This window comes from Neolamprologus multifasciatus, chromosome 18, assembly GCF_963576455.1.
Source record: "Neolamprologus multifasciatus chromosome 18, fNeoMul1.2, whole genome shotgun sequence".
Taxonomy (NCBI): domain Eukaryota; kingdom Metazoa; phylum Chordata; class Actinopteri; order Cichliformes; family Cichlidae; genus Neolamprologus; species Neolamprologus multifasciatus.
This window is the reverse complement of record NC_140456.1, coordinates 28,915,001-28,931,861: the sequence shown is the minus strand read 5'-3', so window position 1 is coordinate 28,931,861 and position 16,861 is coordinate 28,915,001. Positions and strand designations below refer to the sequence as shown.

Here is a 16,861-nt window from a genome sequence, read left to right as displayed (position 1 = left end):
TTTATTGCAAACACCTTGTTGCTGCTAACACACAGCAGGTGAACCTGGTTTTGTTGATTAGCCTGTCCCCAGTAAGATAATAAAAACACCAGTGGCGCCAGCACCAAGTGTTCAGTCATCATGGCCTCCCTTTGGTATTGTGTAGCTGTTTTGGGCCTGGTGGCAGGAGTTCCAGTAAATGCAGGTGGTGTCTAAATGAGAAATGGCTTCCTTTTTTTTTCAAATTTAAGGGTAAGAATTATTTTTTTAAATGATCCCCTTCGCTCTCTCCCTCTCTACTTAGACATGAAACTGGATTGTAAAGGTGGTTTTGTGACACTGGTGTGGACAGACGGTAGATCTCAGATGGACACTTCACTGCTCCGTCTGGGCAGCTGCTTTCCCACAAGCCTCACAGACAGGGAAGCTGTTTTCACTGTGGACTTCAATGACTGTAACTTCAGGAGGCTTGTGAGTAGCCCAGAACTACGTGCATGAAAGAACCGTCCATCCCTACAGGTTGGTGACTCATCTTTCCTCCCCACAGGTTACTGGCAAACTACTAATCTACGCCAATGACCTGACGTACATTACCCCACCTAATTCTCTCATCCCTTCGTACATTGACTTGATTGTCTGTGAATATGAGAGGCAAGTGGACATGTTGGAACATGAAATGCTTTACAAAAAAGCAAATGGATGTTTAAAAAAAATTGCAACCTTAACCTGTTTCATGCAGGCCCAGAGGTTGGTACCCCCAGGTTTATGAGCCAGTGTTTAGTACCTATGGTTTAGAAGAACTAGTATTTCATATTGGACTCATGAATGGTGGGTATCTGAAAGTGCCTGAAAACAGAAGCAGTCCTAAACATTCCTGCGACTCACCTTGTTCTGTAAATTTAGCTGACTTTTCAGGCCCTGCTGAGTCTACAAAATTCCCTCTGGGCTCAATAATCGCCATCATGGCTAGCGTGGAGCAGCAGACCCATCAGCCATTGCTGCTACTCATTGATGAATGTGTAGCTGCCACCACACCTGAGCTGCAGCCTGAAAGTTCTCTATACCCATTAATCACCAACAAGGGGTAAACTTGCGCTATCAAGAAGCACTGACTTGGGTATTCTTGTTGACTAGACCTTGAAATAATCTGTTTCTCTTGAACCTCAGATGTCTTGTCGACAGTAAGAAATCGCGCTCGAAATTTGAACCCAGGCGAAAGACTTCAGAGATCCGGCTATCCCTTCAAGCCTTCAAGTTTGCTGTGGGAGGAGAGGTAAATATCTTTAACTGCAAGAACTGAATGTAGGAAACGAAGCAGATTGTTGGATTAATCGTGGAATACGATGCATCCTGCAGGTGTTTATTCATTGCAGCCTTGTGGCTTGGGATCCCAACGGTCTTGGCAATACTAAGAAAGCCTGCCACTACAAAGATTATGGGTAAAACACATACTTGACTCTGTAGGTTGTAGTACTGGATGTTGTAGTTTGAATGCTGAGCTATGACTAAGTTGTCCTGGAATCGGCAGAAGCTCAGTGATTATTTCTTCCTGCCTACTTCAGTTGGGAGTTGCTTGACGACCCTACACACAGCCGTCTGTGTGACTGCTGTGAGTCCAGCTGCAAGGCCAGAAAGATGAGGGATCTAGTGACAGGTATACATTTCTACACTTTTATAACTGGTCTTGCTGTACAGGACTCAAAGCTGTTTTGTTTTTTTCCACAGGGAAGCATGGTGCAGTACAAAATGTAGTCCTTGGTCCACTCACTATCACAGATTAGAATGAGACACTAAGGCAAGCCTCTCCTTGAAATGGTGGTACAGACATCGTGTTCTTGGACAGCTCTCAAGAATGGCTCCATTCACGTGACTTCAGGCTCAACTGAGGTTTTTAACTTCCAGGCTGTCTGTGCTTTTCTTTGCATTTCAGATCTGTGCAATTGTATCAAAGCTGCATAAATAAATGACTTGCCTTTAAGTATTCATGGGTGTCTTTTAATTCAGTTATTCAAAAATGTACTGAGTGATCAATGTTCAAATACATACTAGCAAAATCCAAAGGCATGCATATTGGGACAACTAATTCTAAGAAAGCTGTAGGTGTGAGTTGACTAAAGACTCCAGTACATTGAATAAAAGTCACTATAAACGAGGCTTGTATAATTTTATTTATTTTAAATATGCTATATGAATTCTAGGCAATGCCACCAGCATACTTGAACTGCTGTCCACTTAAGAAGCAACACTGACAGTCAATTTCACATGCTGTTGTGCAAATGGAATAGACAACAGGTGGGAAATTGAAGGCAATTAGCAAGACCTCCTCAAAGGAGTGGTTCTGCAGGTGGTGACAACAGACCACTTCTCAGTACCTATGCTTTTTGGCTGTTTTGGTCACTTTTGAATGCTGGAGGTGATTTCACTCTAGTGGTAGCATGAGCTGGAGTCTACAACCCACACAAGTGGCTCAGGTAGTGCAGCTCATCCAGGATGGCACATCGGTGTGAGCTGTGGCAAGGAGGTCTGCTGTGTCTGTCAGTGTAGTGTCCAGAGCATGGAGGTGCTACCAGGAGACGTGCAGGAGGGCAACAACCCAGCAGCAGGACTGCTACCACCACTTTTGTGCAAGGAGGGACAGGAGGAGCCCTGCAAAATGACTTCCAGTAGGCCACAAATGTTCATGTGTCTGCTCAAACAATCAGAAACAGACTCGATGAGGGCCACACAGCCCTCCATGTGCTTGCCAGAGGTAGCCTGACTGCCATTAGGTACAGAGATGAGATCCTCAGACCCCTTGGGAGACCATATGCTGGTGCGGTCGGCCCTGGGTTCCTCCTAATGTGAGACAATGCTAGACCTCGTGGCTGGAGTGTGTCAGCAGTTCCTGCAAGAAAAAGGCATTGGTGCTATGGACTGGCCTGCCCGTTCCCAGACCTGAATCCAATTGAGCACTCTGGGACGTGTCTTGCTCCATCCACCAACGCGACGTTGCTCCACAGACTGTCCATGAGTTGGCGGGAACTTTAGCCCAGGTCTGGAGAATTCCTCAGGAGACCATCTGCCAGCTCATCAGGAGCATGCCCAGGCGATGTAGGGAGGTCATACAGGCAAGTGGAGGCCACACACACTATTGAGCCTCATTTGGACGTTACATTAAAGTTGCATCAGCCTGTAGTGTGTTTTTCCACTTTCATACTGAGTGTGATTCCAAATCCAGACCTCCATGGGTTGCTAAATATGATTTCCATTGAAAATTTGTGTGATTTTGTTGTCAGCATATTCAACTGTGTAAAGAACAAAGTATTTAATAAGAATATTTCATTCATTCAGATCTCTTGTTTTTGTGTCCCCGTTATTTTTTGAGCAGTGTATTTCTAGAGAGATTCCTGGGAAGAGAGGGCACTCACAAGCTTCACAACGTCCCCGTTTTCCTCACGTCTTGGGTTAATCGGACAGGAAATTCTTCCGAATATTTATAGCTAAACACTGATTAAACTGGAGATGGTAGGCATGATATCCTTGACTGCAGTTTGAGACGCAGAACTTGTGTATAGTAAATCCTAGCACGGTCTTATTCTAAACGTTTCCACTTTAATATCGGATCTTGGTTTTAAGAGAAAGTGTACATAATACAGACTTCACGTACGTCATCATTCATTAGCCAATCACAACACAGACCGGGTTCCCGAGGCGGGGACTGCTGAGCTAACTGCTCCTGTGTCAAAGCAGCGGCTCCGTGTAGCAGGTAAGGTTAGAAAGACCCCTAAAAAAAGGAAGCCAATATGAGGGTCCTTTCTTTTAGTGTTTTGCCAGTGTCCAGTGTTTCCAGTTGTTTGGCTGATTGAGCGCCGTTTTCTACAACTTAAGCTAATTAGCTAGCAAGCTAATACTTTGTGACAGTTTGAGTTTAACTTTTCAGTGAGTAAAGCGATTTTTTTTTTTAGCTTAATGTCAGAGTCACCTTTGTAGTGAGTAATTGAGGAAACTGGGAGGGATTCATTGAGAATATATTTTTAAATTACTTCTGTTCTCTAGTTTTTTTATGAAGGGATACACATTGATAAGTTAATATAAAACTGAAATATGCATTGTCAAGCTCGAATAAAATCCTGACGTCTCTTGTGAAAGCCTCTGCAGACTGAGTATTTTGAGTTAATAAATTAAAAAGAAAAATTCCACTGTACACGCAGGAATGACGTTAAAGCTGACACAGAAGGAAATAAAAAAATCCCCTCAAAATGTTTTGTTAACCAACCACTCCCAGAAGAAAAACATGCTCTACCACAGTTGGACATGTTTCATCTGAAATTACTATTCTTGGGCTTCCTCTTCTCATGCTACTCCTTTTCCATCACCTTTTATCCTTCCTACCTTTGAACTGGTTTGGCTTTTATGTAATTATTTCATGTGAGTAATTTTGAGTTGTGTGCCAGACAACACATAAGTTCTGTTTCTAAGTTGGACTACCTGCAGCTACCAGTGTGTAATATGAGAAAAAAAAAGCTTTACAAAAAGAGTGAAGTATAAAATTTTACACTGATGGGGGTCTTGCAGATAATAAGATCACAGCTGTTTTTTTAAGAGTCCCATGAAACTATTAAAGACAGATGCGTGTGCAACAGTTTATTCTGGCTCAAAAAGAAGGGGAGGTAAATAAGGGCCAGTTCTTCTGCAGTAAACTGGGCAATAACCTTGTGTCTGTTTGATTGTTTTTTGTGTGTGTGTAGGAAACACACAAAAATGGTCTGGTTCCACTGTAACCAGTGCTTCAAAAGAAGAGGATCCACGTTTGCCGCGTCCAGCTGTGGCCACATTTTCTGTGAAGCATGCGTTAAATCAAGTGAGAGAGTTCATTTGCTTCTGAGCTGTAACTAGAATTCCTCATGAGTATGTCTCCACTGTGATGCAGTGCAACTCAAAGTTTGAGACTGCTAAAAAAAAAAAACCCTCCCCATCTGCTTTAGATCCGTGCACTGTATGTGGGGCCAGCTGCAGCTATCTGGCTATCAATGAGGTTGGTGAGTCTGACGTAATCAGAACAGCTTACTGTTTGACTTTAATTCAGACATCCAACATTCTTTGTCATGTGGATGTATTTCTGCTTCAGATGAAGCCGCAGGAAAAAATGTTTTTCAACGACCCAGTGAAGCTCATCCAATCGCGGCTAGAGCACATGTGTCAGGTCTGTCCCTGCCAGGCAGCATGCACTTCAAGAGATGATCTGATGTTGTCGTGTTGGTGTTGTTCCCACATCATCATAATAAATGTTGTTTCAGGTTCAACATTGCAAGTGACCAATCACATTGTTGTGACGTAATACTTTTGCAAGCCAAGCCATTCATTCATTTATGAAATTCCAGTGTTGCAAGGACAATATGTATAATGCTTACCGTTTATTAAAGAACAGTATCCTGAAATGAGAGAGGCGGTTTCTCGCAAGTTAGGTAGATTTTTATTTACAGCGGGTTTTTTTCAAACTCGCAAAAGTATTACGACACAACAATGTGATTGGTCACTTGCAATGTTGAACCTGGAACAACATTTATTATGATGATGTGGGACCAACACCAACACGACGATATCAGATCGTGCCACTTCAAGCCCCATTGCCTCTGTGCCTTTTAATTGTTATAGCGGGTTGTTAAATGCCAGTGTATGCAGTCAATTACTATTAACTTGGTATGTCATTAGCTACAGATTGAAAAATGAAATGCATCTCTCTGCTATGATTATTTGGGAATCTGTGAGCTATTACTCACTAGTCAAACTTGATTTGTTCATTTTTCACAGATTATCATTTAGTAACAATGTCTCCATGTTCCCAGATTGTCATCTTTCAGCAGATGCAGATGGAGAGAGTCATGGCACAATTCAAGCACAAGTCTGCTGAATTGGAAAGACGCCTTAAAGAAGTCACCGAGCAGAGTTACAGGTGATTTTAATGTCTGCTATTATTTCCTCTGTGGCAGTGTAAATAAAACCATCCAACCGCAGTGCTTTTCTTCTTCTTCTGTTATTCCAAGGCAACTCTCAAACCTGCAAAGAGAGAATGCTGACTTAAAAAAGCAGCTTTTAGAGGTGAAGAAAGAAACTATGGAATTGAAAAAGCCACTTTCACAATGGAGGGTAAATCTTCAAAAGCCTCATTTTTAAAACAAGAGTACCAAAAAGATTAATCTGAATGAATTAGTGTCTTCTTCTGCTCTACAGCTCTCTCCAGGACAATTTCAAACTGAAGGGTAGAAGTTCTTTTTCATTTTAACATGTTCGCTTCATTTGTAGTTTGTAAATGAAGCAGTAATAACCCATTCATTTACAGAACTCAGAGGATGTCCCTCCCTGTGGCTGTCACCTCCCCAGGTAACCCCAGTGATTTGTGTTGATTGAAGTGTTACAGTTTGACTGCTGATGCTTAGTTTAATCGTGTTGATGTTGAGCTTGTGTTTTTCTTTTTTTTTCTAGTTACGCCTCGTTCAAGAACCATGAGGTAAGCATTTGATTGTCATGTTGTAGTTGATTTCTTTCTTTGTATCATGTGACTGTTCAAATATGATATATGTGTGTCAGTCATATAGGCTCGGCAGAGTCCCAGAGGTGGAACATGCACAGAGGTCCTAGTCACTCCCTCAATGTAAGTCTCCTTTTTTACCCAGTGTATTATTTTATTGAACCTAAATTTAATGACCAAATATATCCGACTAAAATTTCATATAAATGTGTGCTTGCAGTGCACTTGTGAAGGAAATACAGATCAAAAGTGAAAATATATCAAGACACGTTTGTCTTAAAAAATAACTGTAAGGTAAAAAGTATTAGATTGAGTTTGACAACTATGATTATATTATAATAATAATAAACCTATATAATACAACTATTATTATATTATATTTATTATTTTTATAATTATTTGCTGTCCTATGAAACTTTACAATTTTTTAAAAAGAATTTCCCAAGTGCTGTTAAACAAAGAAATGCATTTCTATCACAGCTTATTCAAACTTTCTAATTTTATTTAGGATCCCTACATTATTTTACTTTGCACACAGAAACACAATTACATCATACATAAACCAAAAACTACCAGATCAGCATTATTACCTCTCCTTATAACAGCTAATAGTCAGTTACTCAGATAAATTGAATTTTATTTATATGGTACAAAATCACAAAAGTCACCTTGAGGCACTTTATATTGTAATGCAAGACCCTAGAATAATACATAGCAAACCCCAACAATCAAACAACCCCTATGCAAACAACCTCTAAGCACGTGTGATAGTGGGAAGGAAAAGCTTCCCTTTAACAGGGAGAAACTCAGGGACAGGCAGGTACCTGCTGCGACTGACTGGAAATAAGGGGAGAAGGACAGGACAAAAATTGCGCTGTGGAAGAGAGCCAGAGAGGACTAATGACTAATAATTAAATGCAGAGTGGTGTGCAAACACATAGTGAGGGGGAAAGGTGAGTGACGAAGAAACACTCAGCCCATCATGGGAAGCCCACCAGTGCAGCATAACGAAGGGAGGATTCTGGTCACCTAATCCAGCCCTTACTATAAACTATCAAAAAGGAAAGTTTCAAGCCTTTAAAAAGGATTCTCAGAAAAAGTTACTTTAAGCTCCTAAGACTCTTTTACGGCATGCATTTTTAATTTCTCTTTGCGATTTGAGCTGATTGGGACCTGATGAATGTAAAAATAAAGAATTATCTTTTTACCGGATGTAGTTTCTGAGAAAAATGATATGAGGACGTTCGTTTTAAATTTCAATAGAACAGTGGCAGTATAATGTCCTTGTGAGTGGATATCAGGCCCTTGTAGAGCAAAATTTAGTATTGTGGTCTAGACCAGTGGTTCTCAAACTGTGGTACGCGTACCACTAGTGGTACTTGGGCTCTTTCTGGTGATATGTGAGAAATCTCCCAGTTTTTTAAAGATTAAATAATATATCATTGTCGAGGTATGCAAAGATGACACAAAAGTTCCAGAGGCTCTTCTGGGGGCCGGAGTCAACCAGAAAATGTCTCCCCGAGCGTGAGTCCTCTATGAAGAGCAGCCATTCCTTATCGCCAGCGGTTGCGGCAAAGGCAGCATGGCGCCGTCACGCTGATAGTAAAAACACAGCCCTTTTCCGCCATGCCGCGATCTCAGCCACCATCGATGAGTTGGCGGCCCCCGGGAATATCTGTGGGGGCGTGGGAGATGCTGTCGGAACAATCGCCTGGATGCCGAAGCTCCTAGTATCCAGGAGAATGCGATCCGCTTCTTCTGCGAGTGAGCGGTAATCCTTCGCAGCAAGCAGCAGGGGGGTTGGTGAGGCCAGCTCGCACCTGCAACTGTCGGAGGAAGACATGAGTGAATCCGCCGTCATCCGTTCCTAGCAAGGACAGCGTGCTCTCCATGAGCTCGAGAGTGGTACCATCACCCAGGCCCGAGAGAGAGAGGAGTTTCTCGGCCACTCTGCATCGGAGAGGGAGTAGCGCCGTAGCAACAGCGCCTTGAGAGCGGTGTATTTCCCTTGGGTGGGGGGATCCTGGAGGAGGGTCATCACACAGCGGGTGGACAGTGAGGCCACCACATGATGGTATTTCGTGTCGTCGGCTGAAACGCCACGAAGAGCAAAGTGAGCTTCGACGTGCACAAACCACGAAGGAGGGTTGCGAAGCCAAAAATTCAGCAGCTTAACTGCCACAGCAAAAATTAAGACATACAGTTCTGCTATCACTTCCGACATAAATGAAGACAGAAAACTAAACAGCAGTGGTGTTTGTAGGGTTACTGAAGTTCGGCTAGCTGGTATATAATGATGTGCTGCGTGGTGGCGGCTACACAGCTATGTTAGCATAATATAAACACAGTAAAACTGGAGGATGAACTCCAATAAATGGACCAAACTTCAGACAGGAGAACAACTGCAATACCAGGTTAGTCATTAATATACTGCTGCATGGGCTGGGCTGTAGTTACATCGTAAGGTTTTAAAAACTGAGCTTTAAAATGAATAGTGATGATAAAAACTGAGAGAGGCCAACAGTGATAACTTTTTTTATGGGCTTGTTCAGATTAAATAGAACAAGATACAAAGCATTAAAACATGTTTAAAAACACAGCAGACATAATAAATGCAGAGTAGTTTGGACACGGAAGCAGGTTTCATCAGGTCTTCACTTAAAGATTGGATATCCCACCTGCTGTGGATGTTTTAATACAGCACAGTTGTTATTATTATCACTTGTCACATCCTGTTTATGACAAAATAAATAACATTCATATAAGAAATAAAATTGTCTTGTGTAAACTGTATGTGGTATTAAATAGGCCTATACTACTGTACTTCAATTTTGGCTGTAAGGGTGGTACTTCAAGAGCCATATATTTTACGAAGTGGTACTCACTGTGAAAAGTTTGAGAACCACTGGTCTAGACAACCTAAAATGTGATGTCTATATATGTGGATGCCAGGTCCTAGTAGGTTAAATTTCATAGGAGAGCTAATAATTTGTTCTCATCTGTTTCGTAAATAATGTTGAATGCAGTCAGCTTTGTGAGCATTTTCAGGCACCAGCTTTAACTGCCAAGCAGCAGTTTCTGTTCTCAAGGCATAAACTTACCATCTTCATCATCAATGTCATCTTTAGGGTTTACACAAGTGTATTTGAAGCCCAGCTGGGATTAAATTAACCCCCTTCCTTGGTTTAAACATCACGGATTTGAGCTGTTAATAAACCTAATGTGTCGTCTCATCTACTGTCACCACACAAATAAGAGCTGCCTGGAAGGGTTAGTTGAACTATGAAGCTAAAAGGCACAGCTTAAAAGCGGGTTTTCTACTTTCTGTGTCCCTGAGTCCAGGGACGCTTAGATGTCTGTGACATACAGTAAGCACGAGGGTCCACATGCCTGTCGGTTTTTTGAGGGGGGTTTCTGTGTCTGCGGAGACTCATCTGTGGAGAATTTACATTACAATGCACCAGGCACACATAGGCCCAGATGTAAAGCAGGAATGTCTAATCAGCTGTTGTTTCTCCAGCTGTCTGTGCCCACAGCCGAGTATAAACCAGGCAGTCACACTTAATGATCTAAATGTTTTTGCTTGTTTGTTTGTTGTTGAATTGTTTTGGGGATTGTTTGTTTGTTTGTTTGTTTTTTTTGGGGGGGGGGGGGGGGGGGTATGTGTTTGAAATTACTAAAAATTTGACCAAACCTGTAAACGTATGAGTCTGTCTATGGACCTGTACGCAATTGTTGAAGTGGCTGAGTTGCTGATAAAATAAGGGAATGGTGTTTTCCTTCGTGGTACCTCCATGATAAAAACGAGCTTCCTTTAGATATAAAACCTGAAAGTTTTTTTCACTCGTTACCAAAAATCAGCTTTAACAAGTACATCAAGTATTTTGCTATTAAAACTACTGAAGGTTCCATTTAGAATGTTGAAGTTACAAAATTAAAAACCAAAGGAAGGAAACTTTCTTGTGCTTGTGTTTTGTCAGACTCCTGGATCAGCTGCTTCAGTTTCCAGCCATAGTTCTCTTCATGAATACAGTAAGTGTGGCTGCAAACACACTCTTGTAGCTCTGCCATGGATGCTGTGATCAAACTGGAAAATGTGCTGTATCAAATTGGATACTGTGTGCCTCCAATCCCCAATCAAAATCTTTCTCTCTTTGTTTTAAAAAGGAACACCTACATCATTAAGCACACCTACCAGGTGAGGGAAAGGTTACCTGGCAGCTACTTACAAATTCAAACTTTTATCAAACATTGTAGCAGATTTATAAAAGCTCTTGATATTTTCACATGTAACTGAGTCAGTTCATTTTCATCCCCAGAACCCAGACTCCTGGTCTTTTACAGTTCATAAGTGGATTATCAGTTCAGTCACCTAGGCGCTGATTTTATGTCTATTTACACCCCTGGACGCGTTCATTAGTCGAGATTTGTGCATTAGGACTATGAAATTGTTGTGTGGTTTTGCCCTGATAACAAAAAGGCGTGTATACATTGTTTTACTTTTAATGGAAGTTGATATTACCATGTTGTTCTGTTAAGGAATTAAACTGACAACTTAGTTGGAGTCATCGTAATCTTTCTGCAAGTACACTGCTGATGCATTAATTTCACGTGGTTCACACTCACACGACAAAACTTAACATGGATTAAAAATAAATAGTCAGATATATTCATAGCGTACATTGAACAACAATAACAAAAAAAACCAACTTTGCACACACAGTTATAAAGGTCAATGCTTTACTGGTTTCCAGTGACACAAATGTGCAAATAAGAAGTTTTCCAACAAGGGGAAGAAAAAAAAGAACATCAACCAAGGAGGACACTACATGTTATGAACATTTCCCCAAAGTATGACACATTAGCTTTTTCCTGACTAACAGGATGACAAAACAAAGTGATGCACACTGCTTCGTAACATTTCCAGCCTTTGTCCAGGCATTTCTAAGAAACTAAACTGACTCTGTTTAAAGCCCACTTCATTCTTGGTATGTCAACTAAAACATTTTTCATCTCTCAAACACAGCCACGAAGGAAATAACTAATAAATACATAAACTGATAAGACAAATTGATAATGTTTGGGTTATGAATCATAATGTTATCTGAAAAACAAAACTTCTTTGGATTACACAGTACTGTTTTTGTCTATATTATAAACCTGAAAGTTAACTACTAAGACAGAATTGGGGGGGGGGGGGGGGGGAACCAAAGAAAAAAAAAAAAAACTCAATCAATGAGTGGGTTGGTGTTTGTATGCCTTTGAGTTGTCTGCTGCTTCTTAGTACTGTTGACTGTTACTGTCACAAAGGTGCACTTGTATGCAAGCTATTTATTTACTAAGAATTACAGCAGAGACACTAAATGGATATTGAGGAATGTGTTTCAAAAATACGCTGTAGCCATTAAATTTAGCTGTATTTTCTGTAACTTAAAAAGAAAAGTGAGGAGTTTAAAAGTATCAAGAACAACACTGTACAATTAGGAATTTATGTTCTGTAAAATAATTGGATTTAATTAACATAACGGCAGCAGGATCATAAACCAAAGTGCAAGACGTCAATTTAAAGTGTGCATGTCCAGTGTGCTTTTCATGATGAGGACTTGTTGGCTATAAAGGAATGGTTACACACAGTGATCAGTCAACAAATTTGTCAATGTAGACATTTTATAGAGCAGTAGGTTGTCTGCTACAGTCAGGTACCAAATGTACAACCAATTTAAATTATAAAACTACATAATATACTAGAAATTCTGTAGTGATATCTAAACAAAAATAATAAGCTGAAAAAATAAAGCAAACCAGTGTACAAGTTGCTGCGCTATTTACAGTAATGTAGGCAGCACAATGGTATTTCAAGTCCAAATATATTAGGGAAAGCAGGGAATGCAGCACATATATAAAACACAAACCTCACTTTGGGCTTGTAGTGGGAAGACTGAATGTTACAAACCTGCTCACTTAAAGCAATATTAACCAAAGTAGTATTTATGCTTCATGGTGCAAATTATTTGAAGAGCACCTCAACTTGTAGAAATGTTATTAAGTAACAACAATAGATTCCTGCTCAGTTTCCCCAACGTCCTGAGCTGCAAACCAATCCCGCACCTGCTGGTAGCTCATTCTCGATTTCTTGCATAGAGAATCAAGGTCTTTTTCATGTAGTGTGCCATTTGAAAGGTAATAGTTAACCAACGGCTGGATATCCGGGGAATCTGCACTCCTTCCATTTGCTTGAGATTTTCGTTTACGGCTACCCCCGGGCCGAGAGGATGTTCCACTTCCGTTTGTTAAACCGCAGCTGCTTTGCTGGGAAGCCAGCTCTGCCAAGAACTGATCGCGGACCCCCTTCACCCAGCGCAGCTGGCCATTTTTGACAGCATAGCGTGTGTCCCCAAACCACTGAATAACATCTGCCCGCGGCAAACCAGTAAGCTTAACAAGTTCAGTGTAGTCTTCACTCTTAGGCCATTGGCAACGCAAGAAATGCTGCTTTAACACATCCAACTGCTCCTTGGTCTTTCTTGGTCGCCCAGCAGGAGTGAGGGCAGGGGATGTAGATGTGGAGGGACTGGTTTTGGCTGACTGGCCTAGCTTCTTTGATGTGGTGATTTTGTTTGAAAATGGTTTGTTAGGTGAGACAGACAATGGTGGGCTGTCTGAGGGGGAAGAATAAGGAGAGTATTTGGATATACTTAATGGTTCCAGGGGAACATCTGGCTCAATCTTGCAAGTCTTTGTCAACTGTAAGGGTTGTTCATCACACTGTTCCTCATCTTTGAAAGTGTCTCCTTCCCCTGAAAGATCCTCAATAACATCGTGCCCTTGTGCCTCAAGAACCCTTTCCCCAAATACCTCCAGGCTATTTGACAAAAAGGTCTGGAAGAAGTGTGAATTTCTAATCCCATTGCTACGTACTGACTCATGGCCTTTCGCCCCATTCAGCTGACGAGACTTTTGAGTAATAAGTGGAAGAGGCTGAGACTGTTGATCATGTTTACTTCCCACAGCAGCTTTCTGAGAAAGGTTCTGGGCTGCTGCCAGGCTTCCTCGACCGACGCGCAGCTGGTAACGACTGTCACTGAACCATTTACGAATGTCGTTACGGCTCAGCCCCGTTTCTTCCTGCAAGCGTCTAAGCTCTGCCTCTGCAGGCCAGTTCTCTCTTAGAAAACTTTTGCGAAGGGCAGCAAGCTGAGCTTTGGACTTTTTGTAGCGTCCATGGCGGTGCTGTTGTGGAGAAGAGTCTGAAAGGTCAAAGGAAACATCGGCTGCTGGCGTGTCTGCTGGTGGGTGGTAGAAGTACGAATCCTGAGGCGGTGGGAGGGTTGAGCTGAAACACGGTGTGCTGGATTTGGCTGGCTTGTATGAATCTAGTGACTCACACTTTGGGCCGTTTGTCTGAGGTGCGTAGCTAGAAAGAGCACTCTCCTCTTCTTCACTATCCTTGTCTTCAATTACCAATTCCTCATAACTTGTGTTGTTTTTCATTTTGTCTTCCTCATTTGTTTCAGTTGAGTCATCACAAAGCTCAGGCACTGCCAGCTTTCGCCGTGTCTCCTCAATTTCTTCCGAGGACCAGCTAATTCCATATTTAATTCTCTGCACCATAAACCACACTTTAACTTTGTCCAGTGGCAAGGCACAGACCCGGGCTAGAGCGCTAACCTCCCGAGACGACGGGTAGGGAAATAAGTTGAAGGCTTTGACCAGCTCTGGGATGGTGTCGAGTTCACGGGTCTGATCAGACTGTGTCCATACCAGTTTCAGTCCCTCTGACACTAGAGGCAGGCACACAACTGAGTTGTGGTTGGTGGTGAAACTAGCCACCCCACTTGTGTTACTTTCAGCTGAGCAGGGAGAGTCACGCAAATCCTTGGATGAGCATTTGGATTCAAGGTTTTCTTCACATTCTGTCTTTACTTTTTCTTCTAGCATCTTCTTCATGTCCAAAGGTAGTCCATGTCTGCCGTTATGTTCAGTGTATGTAGCCATCTGGGCTATCAAAAGGTGTGCTTTCACCTAGAAAAGAATCAGAAACCATAATTTAGTATTGCGCTTTTCCCAGCTGCCAAACTGTTTAAACTAAAGATAAGATCATCGCAAAAGGAAGGCCTACGTCCTCTCAAGAGTACAGACTCAGATGTTTTAAGATCGCCATGTTCTCATTCATTCTCAAAGTCAATTATGGGACAGCTGCCACCCCCACCCTGCTCTCCTTATTCTGAACTCTCAATGAAACTAGTGGTACACTCTATCCAGACTGGGTCTCCCCTCCCCCAGAGTGTGATGGCTGACTTTTGTTTTGTATGAGTGGGGGGACTGGCCGCAAAGGGTGGGGGCAGAATGAGCAATCCATCACAGTCTGCTTTCTCGCCCCTTCCCACTCAGGCTTTGTTCCACTTCCAAGTTCTCAGTTCGAAGAGATAAGTGTAGCCTCTTCACAAAGGCAGCCACCAAAACATTTGCATTGTCGTACTCGAGTCTAAGTCCAGGCACACTATTAACAATCAAATATCCCTAGTTAAAGTAGTTCTAAGGTGATTAATACCATTAATAGCAAATTGCTTTTAAGCAACAGGTGTTGCTTCCAACTATTCACAAAAGCTTTTATTACATACATGAAACAGTGATTCAGTGTAAGTGCTAGACCACTGTTTGACATTTTGTCCCACTGCAGTCTTTATTCAATTATATCAATCAGGGGTGGAGACACCTCACAACGTACAGTTTCATAATATGAAGGCTACTCTTAATTTAAAAGGCTCCAATCTTTATTGGAAGAGCAATAGTTGCGCATTTAGTTGCGAGGTTACGCCACTGCCGGTGATTAGGTCGCCTGAACCACAAAAGAAATGCTGAAGTGTAACACAAACATTAGCTAACAATTATGAAATCACTGGATTACTCATTGGTGGTAGACTAAACCCACGGGGATGAGATCATGTGGCGACCCCCACAATCTTTTTTATTATTATTATTATTTTATGTCTTACTCATCCCCCCACCCGCTAAACCGTTGGGAGTTTATACACCATGTTTTTGTTTTCGCGGAACAAAAAGCTCCAAAAGTTCAAAAATGTTGACGGTGTCAGCTACAATAGCAGTCCAGCGTCTCCCCCCCTCTTTATGGCGTACTAACTAAAACGCTTCACACTGCACAGGCGCACTTCGTCGTCAGACACGCTTCAGTGAAACATAAAAATAAACTTACCAAAAAATGCCAAACAAGCCTTTTTTTATTCCCGAGGTCCGTTTGAGCGAAAGGAAAAGCGAAGAAAATCAGGTTTCCCCCCTGGCACCTCGCTTTATATGGCCGAAGTTTAAAGGCAGAGCTGGGAAACGATACCGTCCGTTTGTTTGACCCTTGTCTTATTTATCAAGCACCTCGACGGATTACGGTCAGGATACAAAGATCCGAGGCGACCAAGTTTGTCGCGTTTTCTATGAGTTCAGTCGTCGTTTAATTCCTGCCGAAGACGGCACAAAGCTCCAATCCGTGAGACTCTCAATCCGAGCCGCCGTTATTTCGTGCCACTCGGTCCTCCCGTTGTTGCTTTTGTTCTTTAACTGTGAAGTGGTTCCCCTGTCCGGCCAGATCGAGGCGAGGCGGAGCTGAGGACCAGGAAGACCAGAAGGCCCAACTGACTCTCCAACAGTGACGGCGGGGTGTGGGTGTGCCAGTCCATGAAAAGCAGGCCTTGGATTGGAGGGAGGAAGCGCCTGTATAATATATCACTAACAGTAGGCTAAACAGTTTCACGTCAACCACCCATCAGAGCTCCCCTCCGCCCTCCCGCTGTCCTAAGCGGCCGACAAAAATTTGATGTGATTTCCGACTACAGTCATCTTGGTAAATTTGATCATTTGGTCATCCATCAAATCTCCCCGCCTGACTTGGAGTACTGCTCGTCAGCATCTTTTTTGTTGTTGTTTTCTCTTCCAGGAACTCCTGTTAGAAACCGGCTCTTTGATCCTGGTTTTACAAACTATTTAGGATCCTTACCTTTGGCCATCTGGGAGTTTACAAGTTAACGAAACACAGAGAAATGAAGTAGAACAGTTCACTGAATATTTAATATTTAGTAAACACAACTTGCATTGCACAGACTTGATTTCGTTTTTTTTTTTTTTTTAAGTGGCTCTGTGTGAACTCCCAAACTAACAACAGAAGTAAGGGTTTATCTTACTCATGTACACGTGTTTGAAGTTCTTGAGTTCATGGTCTACACTTATCTCTGAACATCTGTCACGTTTCACACCTCTCATGTTTTGTGACTTCACCTTGTAACGCTGTCGTGTTAACAAAGTCTGTCCACAGATGAAATTCACAGAAACACTGTTGAACATTCTCAAAACCATCTTTGTGATACT

General features: G+C 42.1%; 3 protein-coding genes across 5 annotated transcripts; 2 read left to right on the top strand and 1 right to left on the bottom strand.

The window, feature by feature from the left end:
* Positions 1-49: 49 nt before the first annotated feature.
* Positions 50-1,960, top strand: LOC146498317 (zona pellucida sperm-binding protein 3-like). The gene is made up of 9 exons (XM_085139278.1): positions 50-184; positions 284-450; positions 527-630; positions 719-807; positions 883-1,063; positions 1,147-1,252; positions 1,336-1,418; positions 1,542-1,633; positions 1,705-1,960. The coding sequence occupies exons 1-9, from the start codon at positions 121-123 to the stop codon at positions 1,758-1,760; spliced, it is 942 nt and encodes a 313-aa protein (XP_084995404.1). The 5' UTR covers positions 50-120; the 3' UTR covers positions 1,761-1,960.
* Positions 1,961-3,632: 1,672 nt separating this feature from the next.
* On the top strand, positions 3,633-11,685 carry LOC146498316 (E3 ubiquitin-protein ligase RNF212B-like). 3 transcript variants are annotated; one of them, XM_085139805.1, is made up of 13 exons: positions 3,633-3,724; positions 4,707-4,819; positions 4,944-4,993; positions 5,087-5,161; positions 5,805-5,911; positions 6,003-6,105; positions 6,190-6,218; positions 6,299-6,339; positions 6,442-6,466; positions 6,547-6,610; positions 10,468-10,519; positions 10,655-10,685; positions 10,807-11,685. In XM_085139805.1, the coding sequence occupies exons 2-13, from the start codon at positions 4,720-4,722 to the stop codon at positions 10,868-10,870; spliced, it is 741 nt and encodes a 246-aa protein (XP_084995931.1). In that variant the 5' UTR covers positions 3,633-3,724; positions 4,707-4,719; the 3' UTR covers positions 10,871-11,685. The 3 variants fall into 3 exon arrangements, with proteins under 3 accessions (XP_084995931.1, XP_084995933.1, XP_084995934.1); XM_085139807.1 differs by lacking the exon at positions 5,087-5,161; XM_085139808.1 differs by lacking the exon at positions 6,190-6,218 and having other exon boundaries at positions 6,555-6,610.
* On the bottom strand, positions 10,138-16,163 carry homeza (homeobox and leucine zipper encoding a). The gene is made up of 2 exons (XM_085139802.1): positions 15,702-16,163; positions 10,138-14,509 (listed from the first exon to the last, which is right to left on the bottom strand). The coding sequence occupies exon 2, from the start codon at positions 14,480-14,482 to the stop codon at positions 12,530-12,532; it is 1,953 nt and encodes a 650-aa protein (XP_084995928.1). The 5' UTR covers positions 14,483-14,509; positions 15,702-16,163; the 3' UTR covers positions 10,138-12,529.
* Between the last annotated feature and the right edge of the window lie 698 nt (positions 16,164-16,861).

Coding starts and splice junctions, on each gene's coding strand:
- LOC146498317 (XM_085139278.1), top strand. CDS start 121: ATGGCCTCCCTTTGGTATTGTGTAGCTGTTTTGGGCCTGGTGGCAGGA. Junction 451..526: donor ACTGTAACTTCAGGAGGCTT/GTGAGTAGCCCA, acceptor TCCTCCCCACAG/GTTACTGGCAAACTACTAAT. Junction 1,634..1,704: donor GATGAGGGATCTAGTGACAG/GTATACATTTCT, acceptor TTTTTTCCACAG/GGAAGCATGGTGCAGTACAA.
- LOC146498316 (XM_085139805.1), top strand. CDS start 4,720: ATGGTCTGGTTCCACTGTAACCAGTGCTTCAAAAGAAGAGGATCCACG. Junction 5,912..6,002: donor GTCACCGAGCAGAGTTACAG/GTGATTTTAATG, acceptor TGTTATTCCAAG/GCAACTCTCAAACCTGCAAA. Junction 10,686..10,806: donor TCATTAAGCACACCTACCAG/GTGAGGGAAAGG, acceptor TTTCATCCCCAG/AACCCAGACTCCTGGTCTTT.
- homeza (XM_085139802.1), bottom strand. CDS start 14,482: ATGGCTACATACACTGAACATAACGGCAGACATGGACTACCTTTGGAC.